We start from the raw sequence: 13,039 nt of genomic DNA on the forward strand, positions 1-13,039 counted from the left end.
TATAAGAGACAGGGCATGGGTGGGCAGGGGCCGGCCCGCGGTGCCACGGGCCCCAGAGCGTTCCCCTCCTCTCTGGGGTGGGTCCCTCCGTGAGCCGCCTGCTGAGGGACACCCGTTCCCGTGTCCGCTTCCTTCAGAGCGAGCCCGCACGACCGTGCTCCAGCCACGGACACCTCAGTGCAGCGCCTGAGGGAAGAAAGGGGGGAACCAGCCCTTGGTGCCGTCCTCGAGAGCTGCTGGGGGAATCCCATCCCTCCCCAGTTTGGCTATCGGGCTTCCTCAGGAACCCCCCTTCCTCCTGCTGTGTGAGTGACCCAGCTCTTCTCCGAGAAGTTATTTCTTCTCCCAGCCAGGTTCTGTTCAAGTGCAGCCCCTTCTTTTGTTTGCTTAATAAATGTAAGTCCTGTTAAACCACTGATGCACGAGGACTCCCTTGGGGCAGACAAATGCCTCCCTGATGGCAAGAAAATCCAGAAGGATCTTGCAGGATGGAGTGAGTGGGCAAAGAGGTGACTGGTGACAACCTTACAGGATTTATCTCTAGACAGCTGATAGCAGCCTACTCCTCTGCTCTCCCTAAACAGTATCTTTGCCAGTCAGGGGCAGAACCAGGGCTGGAGGGACCTGGTGTGACCCTGAACGTGCTTTTCAGGCTGCCAAAATGTTCTTGGTGGCTTTTGGGGAGCTGACTGCTGCCAAGCTCCTTGAGCACACAGCTCCTCCAGGGTGGATGTTTTCTGGAGGGGAATAAATCAGTTTCTTGTTGCTCTAATCTCCAAGTAGGTAAGGAATAACTGACACAGTGGCTTTTTCTTCTTTTTTGCAGAAAGCAGCTGCTCTGGTAAAGATTGGTGCATTGGTTGTAGGTTAATTAGCTAGTTTAGGGACTTAAGGCAGAGTTGGTGTCTCTGCAGCCATCCAGCTGGCTGGGGACTGTGGGTGAATTCCCTATTAATGTGACTGTGACGGTGTATGGTGCCATCCTGCTGAAACTCCCTTTTCTTTTCTCCCAGAGCTGCATTATAAAGCGTTACTGTGAGAAGAGGTTCGTTCCCAAATACCTGGCGACTATTGGTATCGACTATGGCGTCACCAAGTAAGTACCTTCGTGGTGAGGAGCCACAAGTGTCGGGAGAGTGGGATGAGCCACGTGGCTGCAGATGGCAGGCGTGGGTCTTCCGGGGCCTGGGAGAGGTGTCTCTGGGAGTCACTGGTCTCCGCAGAGGCAGAGGGTAGAGGTACAGTGGGGTTCACAGAATCGTCTAGGTTGGAAAAGACCTTGAAGATCATCCAGTCCTACCATTAACCTAACACTGACAGTTCCCAACTACACCATATCCCTCAGCATTATGTCGACTCTACTCTTAAACACTTCCAGGGATGAGGACTCCACTACCTCCCTGGGCAGCCCATGCCAAAGCCGAACAACCCCTTCTGGAAATAAATGCTTCCTAATATCTAGTCTAAACCTTCCCTGGCACAACTCGAGGCCATTGAGTGGGTTGTTTCACTTCCTGCTGCTCTTGAGTGAGCACACTGCCCCGAGCCAGGTGTACTTGGCTCTGTCAAGGCTGCTTAGTTTCCATGGCATAATCTACATTTCTGCTTTAATAATAAAATAATCTGTGCAGCTCACCGTTACCATGCTATATCCAGAGCTGGTGCTGTCCTCCACGTCTGACTGGCTCTAGGGGCAGTTTTCTGGCTGTTAAACCCCAGCTTTTGGAACTTCTTAATGTTTTTTTTTTCTGTGCCTGATCACCCAGCTCTCTCTCTGCAGAGATAAGGGGTGTTCCTGTGGGGCACAGCCTGTGCAAGGGCTGAGCTGGAGCCCTCTCAAGCATTTCCCACTTGTCTTTCAGGGTGCAGGTCAGAGATCGAGAGATCAAGGTTAACATCTTTGACATGGCGGGGCACCCATTCTTCTACGAGGTAAGGCAGACGTGGTTCCAGGCAGCATGCCGCAGGGCTTCCCTCAGCTAGCCCAGCTCAGAAGTATTCAACACCCATCAACTTTCCTCAGATCTGCCTGGAATTGGTTTTGGCAGTGGGAAACTTGAAAAAGAAATCTTAGGAGCTTCCTCTGCTACAATACACCACTTTCTTTCCCACCATGGACACCTAATGCAGGCCAGCACTGGAAACTCCTGCTGCCTTTCTGTCAGCTCTGGAAACTCCCTGCTGCTAGGGCTTGCTGAATCCAGGAGCCTGACAGGGGTGAGGTTTCCACAGCTCCGTAGTCAGAGGGCCGGGCAGTAGCAAGGCGGAGTGTGTGTCCCCGGTAGGCACACACAGACACACCTATACAAGACATATATATGTATGTTCGTGGCTGGCTGTGCAGATTAACGCAGAGAGAAACAGCCAGCACCAGTGGCCTCATCTTGGTCTCTCTGGCTGTTCAGAAGGAAAACAAAATTATTAAAACTGAAACTTAAAAGGCCACAAACAACTCTGATAGAATAACCCCCAAACTTCCTCATAAACCATGAGTGTAAGGTTTGGCTTTTACAAGCTGCCACTTATGTTGCTAGCCCTGTTTCAAGTGGCTCCTTGTGCTTATGAATCTGCCCATCTTGATTTTTTTTTTTTTTTTTTAACTCAGATTGGGAGATGTTTGGAGCTTACCTTGGGCATTTATACAATACTGGCATTGTAATCCATGACCAAAGTGCAGTAAAAATACTTACGGTTGGACTAGGTGATTGTTACAGGCCCCTTCCAACTGAAATACTCCATTCCATTCTAGAATTATTTACTATACAAATAATAAACAGTACTATTTACAAAAAGGAGCTTGCAGGATAAAACTTCAGGATTTGAACACACAGACTACAACATCCATTTCGGAGAGCTGGCACAAAGGAGTGATTGTGATCATGTTTATTTTAAATTATAGACAAAGTAATAAAGTGAGCCCACAAGTGGAAGAAAGGAACATTAAATGCTTATTCTTTATAATCCTGTTGTTTTAACAGTGGAGTGCATACTAATTCTTCATTATGAACATGCTGCTGAATGAACATCATTCTGTGACTAATAAAAATGGATAGAATGTCAGGAAAGAGCAGTTTGTAACATGACAAATACTAGCATGACATAACTGAAAATGAGTGAGGGCAAAAGAGTGAGACAACAATGTAATGGTTTATACTGGCCAGTGACTGCCTGGCTATTTACAATTATTTATCTGGTTGCTCGTAAGCCTTTTATTCCTCTCTTGTGTTCTCAGGATTTGCTTGTTGCTTGCTGTGAGGTTTTGGGCACAACAAGGATTTCAATGTTATTTGTGTGTAGAAATGTTTCAGTGTTATTTGTGTGTAGTCTTGATACAGTACAAGTAACCAGTGAAATGTAATTAATTAAGAATAGCCTCGAATACAGCAGAAAGCAGGGAGATTGGGGAACAGCTGACAGCATAAAGAAATTGAGGGGCAGAGGACTGTGAAGACCCGCATTTGATACAGATATGGTCAGTAGAGTTCTTTCTAGCACAGTTACTGCTTGCAGATATAGGAGCTGCTCATGTGTGTTGACTTTCTGGCTATGCCACGGCCAATCCTTATGAGACAATGGAGAAGAGAAAGACTTTGAGTCCCTGGAAAGTGTAATGGGCTTAAACTGTCAGTTTGGTGAATAAATATGTGGCAAATACTTATTGAAGAGTGACAAGACAGAAAACTGATGCTGCTTTGGCTTTGTATTTTCAGCATTTAATGTGAATGTGTAGTATGTCTCAGATGTATAATTTGTTTTAGACTAAAATGTAAGTAAATGTGGAAAAATAAAACCAAAATAAAACCCACCAGGCACAAGTCTAAACTGGGAGAGGAGTGGCAGCCCTGCAGAAAGGGTTCTGTGGGTGCCGGTTGGCAGCAGCTCAGTAGGAGCCAGCAGCTTGCCCTGGCAGCCAGGAGGGAAAACCACGTCCCGGGGGGCATCAAACCCAGCATGGCCAGTGGCCAAGAGAGGGGATTGTCCCACTGTGTTCAGCGTTGGTGTGGCCTCCCCTTGAGTACTGTGTGTGGCTGGGCCCCACCATTTTAGAAGGATGGGAAAGTTCTTGAATGCATCCAGAGAAGGGCAGCCAAGCTGGTGACAGGGCTGGAAGGAATGTCCTGTGAGGGGCAGCTGAGGTCTCTGGGTTGGTCTAGTCTGGAGAAAAGGAGCCTGAGGGGCAACCTTGTTGCTCTCTGCAGCTTCCTGAGCAAGGGAGGTGGAGAGGGAGGTGCTGAGCTCTTCTCCTTGGGATCCAGTGGCAGGACGTGTGGGAATGGTTCAAAGCTGCACCAGGGGAGGTTCAGACTGGCCGTGAGGAAGCGTTCCTTTACTGAGAGGGTGGTCACACCCTGGAAGAGGCTTCCTGGAGAGGTGGTCGATGCCCCAAGCCTGTCAGTGCTTAAGAGCCATTTGGACAATTCCCTTGATAACATGGTTGAACTTTTGGTCAGCCTTGAAGTGGTCAGGCAGCTGGACTGGATGATCCTTGTAGGTCCCTTCCAACTGAAACAGTCTGTTTTGTTCCAATGGCTGTCCTGTAGCTGACCTTAGACCCTCATCCAGCAGCTGTCCTGGAGTTCCTCTATCTCCCCAGTTGCTGGCACTGGGCATACAAGCCCCAGGGGCTGCAGTCCCACTCCAGCTGCTGGTACAGACCCCCTTATGCACACCCACATGCGCAGACAGGCAGATGTCCTGCAGATCCCTCCAGTAGCTGGGCTCAGACATGCAGTCTGTCCTGTGGTGGCCCTGGATCCTTGCTCTCCCCTGCTGCCTCACGCACAGGGATGCACGTGGGTGTCTCAGTCAACTCCCAGACCTTCCAGTCTCCCCAGGAGTTGGTCTGACACCTCATCTGCTGTTGTGCATCTGTGCTTTTCACAGAATCATAGAATGGTTTGGGTTGGAAGACACCTCAAAGATTGTCTAGTTCCACGCCCCTGCTATGGCAGGGACACCTCCCACTAGATCAGGTTGCTCAAGGCTCCATCCAACCTGGCTCTGAACATTTCCAGGGATGGAGCCTCCACAACCTCCTTGGGTAACTTGTTCCAGTGCCTCACCACCCTCACAGTAAAAAACTTCTTCCTTCTGTTTAATCTAAACCTCCCCTCCCTCAACTTCCACTCATTACTCCTTGTCCTGTCATTACAGTCCCTTGTAAAAAGTCCCTCCCCAGCTTTCTTGTAGGCACCCTTCAGGTACTGGAAGGCCACCGTGAGGTCTCCCCGGAGCCTTCTCTTTTCCAGGCTGAACAAGCCCAACTCTCTCAGCCTGTCCTCACTGGAGAGGTGTTCCAGCCCTCTGATCATCTTGGTAGCCCTCCTCTGGACTCGTTCTGACAGTTCTATATCCTTCTTGTATTGGGGGCTCCAGAGCTGGACACAATATTCCAGGTGGGGTCTCAGGAGGGCAGAGTAGAGGGGCAGACTCACCTCCCTCGACCTAGTGACTTTTCTATGTGAAGGTATTTTCTGGGCTGATCGCTCTCCTCTAGCAGCACAGTGATGGTATTATTTGGGTTGTGTCCTTTTTTTGTGATCTGTGTGGAGATAAGACTTTTATCACAGAATCTAAATGGTGATCCCCCCCAAATCTGCCTGGCTGTGTGCTCTCAGCCTGGCTGTTGCTGATGCCAGCGCCATGCCTTTGTCCCTGCAGGTGAGGAACGAGTTTTACAAGGACACACAGGGAGTCATCCTGGTCTATGACGTTGGACAAAAGGAGTCTTTCGACGCGCTAGACGCGTGGCTGGCTGAGATGAAGCAAGAGCTGGGCCCCCACGGGAACATGGAGAACGTTGTCTTCGTTGTCTGTGCGAACAAGGTGGGCAGCCAGGCTGTGGTGTGGTCCTGATCTCCGGCTCTCAGCGCTCGTGTTCCCAGCTTGAGCCCAAGCTGCTGAGCTCCAGCTGCAGCAAGGGAAATATTACTAAGTTGTAGGTAAGATTTTCTAAGAACCAGACACTTGTGTGAGAAGACCACAGTTCACAAGGGTTTTGGGAATGTGGTGGCCATGCATCCGTCAGGAAGGGTTCAAGTAGAGGTGACGTTGTCTCTGGACTAGATAAACTCTCAAAGGCCTTATTACTTGAATTTTCTGTGCTTTCTTTCCATGCTGCCTCCATCCCTTCAGGATAAGCAAACAGCCTCTCCAACCAGACCTGTCCCTTAACCGCTGTTTGGTGATCAGCCTTGGAGCTTTGTTCCTCCAGCTGGCACTGCAGAGCATGGCTCTGACTTCTGCCTTTTCTCCCGGTCTAGATCGACTGCACCAAGCACCGCAGCGTGGATGAAAGCGAGGGGCGGCTCTGGGCAGAGAGCCGGGGCTTTCTTTACTTTGAGACATCGGCACAAACAGGAGAAGGAATCAACGAGATGTTTCAGGTGAGGTGTAGTGAAGGTGCTGAGGGCAGAGACACCACGCTGAGCCAGGATTTGATGGCAGAGTGTCCCCTGAACTGCCTGGATCCTACAAAACCCGTTGGCCCTCTGCCCCAGAGGTGTCTTCCTAGCGAAATGTCACCCTGAGAAAGCCATAGCTGTTTAGCTCAGGATCAGCATTACACAGAATCCCAGAATCACTCAGGTTGGAAAAGCCCCTCAGGATCATCGAGTCCAACCCTCAGCCCGACTACAAAGTTCTCCCCTACCCCACATCCCCCACAGCTGATCCCAACGGCCCTGAAACCCCCCCAGGGATGGGGACTCCCCCCTCCCTGGGCAGCCTGTTCCACTCTCTGACCACTCTTGCTCTGAAACATTTGTTCCTCATGTCCAGTCTGAACCTCCTCTGTTGCAATTTAAAGCCATTCCCTTTTGGTCCTCCTAGTCCTGACCTGGCCCTAGCATTGTATTGCTCAAGCTGTGATCCCTCTTGCTGCACTGGGAACATGATGCAGAGATGCCTACGTCACATTTTCAGGTCCAGCCCGGAACTGAAATGGGTTTGAGATAAACGTGGGGCCTGGCCTCCTTCTCAGTCTGCCCCACGGTCCTTGCAGGGACTGGATCCCCCTCACTGGGGGTATCGCAGCCCCCCACGTCCCAGGCAATGGGGAATGAACACCCAGCAGTTGTCCAAGTGCTCCCCAATGCTTGAGAGGATGAGCCCGCAGCCAGCGAGGCCAGTGGGGTCTCCTGTGCGCTGCCACCACCTTTGGGGGGGACAGTTCCTTCCCACTAACTCCTCCCTGTGTCCACAGACTTTTTACTCTGCCATCATCGACCTGTGTGACAACGGTGGGAAGCGCCCTCCTTCCAGCGTGGGGGTCGGCTTCACCAAAGAGCAGGCTGATGCCATTCGCAGGATCCGCAACAGCAAGGACAGTTGGGACATGCTGGGGCTCAAACCCGGAGCCACAAGGTGAGGAAGACTTGAGCATTTGCCTGCCTGTCTCTAATCTTTCTGACCTGACAGGCTGGTTGCATCTGGTCTTCTAGTGACCTGTGTGCTGATAAGCTCACCTTGGTTTATATGGCAGCTGGGTACGAGTATCTAGCCACAAAATTGAGGCAACGCAAAAGAAACCCTCGGTCCTGAGCACCAAATTTCCCCTTTTAACTGACAAGTCAAGCTGGAGGCAAGAGGGGAATAATGAATGTGAGAACTTCAGCCCTGCCAGCTGCCCAGGGTTGCATCCTGCCTCTGGGCCTCGCTTGCCAGACATGTTTGGAGCAGCTCCAGCTTTACGTTCCGTGCTCTCCAGGTCTGGAGAAGCTGGTGTGAGGCTGCTGCCCACATTATCAAAAAGGGATTGATGTTACAGGTCTTCCACCTGGAAGCAGTACTCCCACAAGACAAGCTTTCTCTTGTCTCCCTCGGAAGAGCTCTAGCCAGGTGAAATTGGTCATTTCCTATGTAAGAGGTTGGATATTGAATCTCTAAAGCTAAAACAAGCTCCCAGAGTTATGCCTTGCTTTCTTCTCTCTGAAACCCGAGGATGACCTTGTGTACTCCTTGCGGAGGGGCTGGAGAGTGTATTTTTGGGTAACAGAAATCATTTAGGACTCGTACATCCTCCTGTTGGCTCTCTGAAATGTAGGTATTGAGCCTGACCCCTCCTCCAGCCCCTTCTTATCCGCAGGGAGGGATCAGCAGCTCTGCAGGGCAGTTTGTGCTGTGATCACCAGCACGGATGGACTTGTCTTCCTCAGGAGGTGCCCTCCTTTCCCCTCGGCCTGCAGCTGGAGCTGAGATGTCTGCCTTGGACCAGACACCCAGAGTTTAAAGGGCTGAAGTGACGTGCCAGTGCCTTCGCCCGGAGTGTGTAGGTGGTTTGATGAGTCAGGGTGCCTGTGCCCCCACGCTGTCTCCCAGCTTTCTGCTCTCGTGGTGCCAGAGACTCAGCACACCAAGGCACGTGTTGCAGGCACGTGTCTGACATGATGGGAGCATTCCTGCTGGCACAGTCCTGTGGTGGAGAGGGTGTATCTGCCCCAGGAGAGGAGTTCTCCCCCCTCCTCTGCTTGTGCCACACCAAGAAGTGCCCTGGGTGCTTTTCTGCACCTCTTTTCTCCACAGCATCACCTCCAAAGCCTGGAGGTCCTTAGAGCCAGCGAGGGAAGGGTTCAAAAGTGTCTATGCAGGGGTGTTGAGCACAGGGGGAGCTCCTGGCCCTGCTGTGCTCTGCCAGCTGGGGCAAGGCTGAGCCGGGCTGTGTCCCTTGGATCCCCTCACTCATCTCCTCTCTCCTAGGGACGAAGTGAACAAAGCCTATAGGAAGCTGGCCGTGCTGCTCCACCCTGATAAATGTGTGGCTCCTGGCAGCGAAGACGCCTTCAAAGCGGTGGTGAACGCCCGGACCGCGCTTCTCAAAAACATCAAGTAGGGAACAGAGCCACTCAAGAGCTGGAAACCTTCCCCTCTTTTCCCCACTAGCTCCCGGGCAGCCATGGGGCACCCCTCTCCTCCTCACGCTTACCGCTGGCATGGCACCGTCCAGGGGAGCAGGACTGCATCCGACTGTAGCGTGCTTGTGATGTGCTGCAAAGGGGGCAGAGAGCTGAGGAGGGGAGAGGAACCCCAGAGCCCTCCCTCCTCCGTGGCCACAGGTCGTGGTTGGTTTTAAGTGCTGATAGCAGTGAGGTCCCCACCTTCCTGGCTGTGTTCCACCTCCTGGAGGTTACCGGCCGTGGAGAGGTTTGGATGCGTGGCTGTAATGTGTGGATGCAGCGAGGGCAGAGTGAGATCAGACCTGAAAGCTACTGTGCCTGAAAGCATTGGTGTCATGGGTGGAGGATGCCCGGGATGGACAACGGGTTTGTCAGTCTGTCTGGGTTCTGGAGCAGCCCCTGCAAGGCTGCGCATGCTGAAAGCCCAGTGCTGGGGCGGTTCAGCTCCCTGGTCAAAGCTGGCTCCTTCCAGCTGACACCCGATGATGGGGGTCAGGGAGGAAGATGGGAGTTGCTTGAGGAAACCTCTGGTACTGCAGGGAGAAACTGGTTCCAAGAGCCCTTTTCCCCTTCCTCTCCATGCTGTCACGGTGCCAAGAATGATCCCTTTGGCAGGACTGGGGCTCTCCCCCAGGCACCCACCTCCTCATCACAGCACGGAGTCTCCTACTGCCACCTCCTTCCATCTCCCTGAGCTCAACTTGTCAGGGAGAGCCCCTAAGGCTGCACATCTCCCTCTCTCCCTGCCTTTAAAAGCACTATTAGTCTACATTATGTGGTAGAATTAAGGAGAGGTCTATTAAAACCAAGGTTTACTTTATTTCCTTTAATTCTCTAAGGTGAACTCAAATACCAAGAAATAGAAGGCACTTGTATCAGATTGCTTCAGTGAAGCAAGGAAAGGGAGAAGAGGGAAGAAGCTTTAAGGCTTTCTTTCTAGATTCATCTGTATTTCTTAGACTTAGTCAACTCTGCAGAGGGAATACCGTCCTATTTTTTGTGACAGTTATAATGAGTCATAGCCCTGCCGACCTCTGGGGTGGGTGCCACTGTCACCCGTGGGGAACTGTCCTCAGGTGTGGGTGGCCCTGGCTATTCACAGGCAGGAGGAGGGTGCTGACCTAAGGAGGAGGCAGTTCAGCCCGCAAGATGGCTGCCTGTCAGCTCTGCCCTTCCTCCCCTCAGCCAGCCTCATCTCCTGAGCTTCACACACACTGAAGAGCTCTGTGGGGTGAAGTGGGTGGCACGGGGCAGGGGGGGGCATGTTCTCCCGCAGCACTCTTTTCTCACAGCAGCACGTACCGATTGTGGATCAGCGGGTGGGTGTGGGTTGCTCCCTCCTAGTCACAGCTGTTGTTTTCTTGCATTAGCCTCGTTGATTTAGAGGGGAGCATTGCTGGTCACCCTAACAAGTGCTTGCAGAGGTTAAGATCTGCCCGTTGTGATCCTGAGGGAGGTTGGAGCTGTGACGGCTGCCAGGCTCTTCGGGGAGACTGAACGGGAGACTCCTTGAGTTCCCATGGGTTTGGCAGGACCCAATTTTGTTTTCTTGCTGCTGTTAGAGCTTGGCAGGGAAGGTCAGGACACTAAGCTACAGAACAAATAAGTGTGTGCTTATGTGTCCTCACCCCACCCCACAGGTATCCTGTTCAAAAGTGTTTTCTCCAATGGTCAGTGCAATATCTTCTTTTTTTTTTTTCCACTTCAAGGCAGCTTTTCTGTGTTTCCCCTTCAAAACATAAAATAAATCGACAGTAGATTCCACTCCCCCCTCTTTTTTTGGCAGCAAAAGGGACTTTAAAGCCAGTATCATTTTGCTCTTGCTCAGGTTTCTGGTGCTGGGTTTCTGGGAAGAAGAAATAAGCTGTCCTGCTGGGAAGCACTTTTTGCTCCTCTGATGTAGAAATAACCAAGGGGAGATGTTGCTACAAAAGGTTAATGTCTAAAATAGTTCCATTTTTTTCTCTCCCAGATGTATTCAAAGCTGGGCTGGGGGAGATCACAGGTCAGGCATTGGAGTTGTGGCAAGTTGCGCTGACGGCGTCTTGTTCCAAACATTTTATAGCACTGTGGAGTTCACTGGAAACCTCCCCACTTGTCTAGTGGAGGAAACCACTTAATTCTGGCTTCAGAACTATTTCTCTGTATTTTTTTTTTCCATTGAGGAGGGTAAATAATCCCATGGCTGAATGGTGCACTTCACTTTGAGGGTGAGATCTCCGTGTCTGGAGTGGTTTAAAGGTTGCTTGGGGGCTCTCTGGGTCTTTTGCGCCACGCACGGTCCCTCCTGTTTGCTCCTCAGGTGACTCTGGCCGCCGGTTTTGGGGTGTCTCCTGTCTGTTTACAGAGCTGACTGGATGTTGGGAGATGATTACACACGCATGTCACGTCTAGCGATGCCGGTGACCTTCTAAGTTGTGTTACTTTTATAAATTAAACCCCCCTTTGGAACAAAGGAAGCCTTGTGAGCTGTCCACCCGCGGTGACCGCCTGCTGTTAATGTTTAATTGCCCTTTGACTCATTTCTCTCCTCCCCAGCTGGCTCTGGCCGAGGTTGGTGGTGAAGAGCTGCCCTCGAGGGTGATGATGGAGGTTGTGAATCAAACTGCAGGAGTAGGAGCTGGGGAAGGGATCAAGGGAACAGTCCGGGGGGGGATGTGGTGTGGGATACACCCAAATGTGAGGAGCCTGGATCTGCTCAGGGGACCCAGAGCCGTAGCTGCATCCTTGCTCCGTGCGCACCCACCTCCTCACCATCAGCTCCGGTATTTTGCTTCCTCCATCCTATCTCCATCAGGACCCCAAGCTCCAGATCCCTCCAGCACCATCCAGGCCCTGTCTCTGGCCTGTGAGTCCCACGTGTCCGCCTGCCTCGTGTGAAGAGCAAGTCCAGCTGCTGAAGTGTCCGTCCTGCAAAAAAGGCACCAGGATCCAGATCCCAAATGAAGCGACTTCCCCTTCCGCATCCAGGAATGCAGCCAGGAGCCACCTCTGAAGATCTCTGGGAACCGAAAGCCTCCCTCGATGTGCCCAGAGGCTGCGCCCTGCCTGCCTGCGCCCTGCCTGCCTCCCCGTGCTTGGTGTCCCTGGCAGGCAGGGAGGACAGGAGGATTTCTGCTCTGGCCTCGTGCCTGGCAGCCACGACCTGCTTGGTGCTGCCTTTCTGCGCTTGTACACCCTGTAACGAACCCTCCCCTGAGACAAGGCTGCACCCATCCTGCCTCACGCACCAGTTTTGATGGTCTTTGGACCAGTTAACCTTCCCAGTCAAGGTGCTCTGCCTGTGGCCAGCCTGGGATTGGCTTGCCCTGGGCTCCCTGTGTCTGGACATGTCCCATGGCCAGTGGCCAGGGCTTGGATCCCTGCCCCGTGCTGGCCAAGGCCTGCAGCAGGACAGGAATAACTCCAAGCACGCCCAAAACCTCCAGGGAGCTGTGGCTTTGCCGCTCTCATTTTGATATTAATTACTGCACAGAAGCAATTATTTTCCTTGGTGAAGCGGCTGCAGTGGCTTCTCAGAGCTGCCGGGCCGAGGACGTGCGGGAGTGCGGTGGGGCCCGGCCTGGTTCCCCCGGGTATTGGGGAGAGCTCCTCGCAGCGGGGTCCAGCATCTCCACCAGCTCTGACCTGCGGATTTCCCAGAGCCAGGGCTGTGGGAGGGGAGCAGGTGGCAGCTGCAACGGGGGGGAGAGGAGGGGGAACTTTCTGAGCAGGTTTGGGTGGCGTAGGCAAAGGGAAGAAGTTTGGGTTTCTCAGCTCCCCTGGGGGGCTGTTGTAGGGTGGCTGTGACCCCCCTCAGAGAGAGCTGGGCGAAGGGCAGGCTGGCAGGGTGTGTGGGGGTTCATCCCCTGGGGTTGGGGTCCCTGGCCCCCCGCGAGGCGGCAGGCAGGTGCTTCGAGACACGGGGGTCCCCATGGGGTGCAGCTGCGAGCTGCCAGAGGAGGGGGTGAGGGTGAGGATGAGGATGGAGTGAGCACCGTGTCCGAGGGAAGGCCACGAGTGGGGGCAACCCCGGCCCCTCAACTCCCCGGGAACCGGCCTCTGCCTTCCGCGCAGCCGGCACCGAGGGGGTTACGGGAGGCGGAGACGCACCGGTACCGGCACAGCCGGCGGTGGGTGCCCGCCCCCGGCCCCGGGGAAGCCCT

At 52.9% G+C, this 13,039-nt stretch overlaps 1 protein-coding gene across 1 annotated transcript; it reads left to right on the forward strand.

The window, feature by feature from the left end:
- The first annotated feature begins 442 nt into the window (after positions 1-442).
- DNAJC27 (DnaJ heat shock protein family (Hsp40) member C27) lies at positions 443-10,872 on the forward strand. The gene is made up of 7 exons (XM_026845927.1): positions 443-493; positions 1,014-1,096; positions 1,863-1,932; positions 5,662-5,826; positions 6,264-6,386; positions 7,205-7,365; positions 8,698-10,872. Exons 1-7 carry the CDS (start codon positions 458-460, stop codon positions 8,828-8,830), a joined length of 771 nt encoding a protein of 256 aa, XP_026701728.1. The 5' UTR covers positions 443-457; the 3' UTR covers positions 8,831-10,872.
- Positions 10,873-13,039: the final 2,167 nt, after the last annotated feature.

Source organism: Athene cunicularia (assembly GCF_003259725.1).
Source record: "Athene cunicularia isolate RWA chromosome 3 unlocalized genomic scaffold, athCun1 chr3_part1, whole genome shotgun sequence".
NCBI lineage: Eukaryota > Metazoa > Chordata > Aves > Strigiformes > Strigidae > Athene > Athene cunicularia.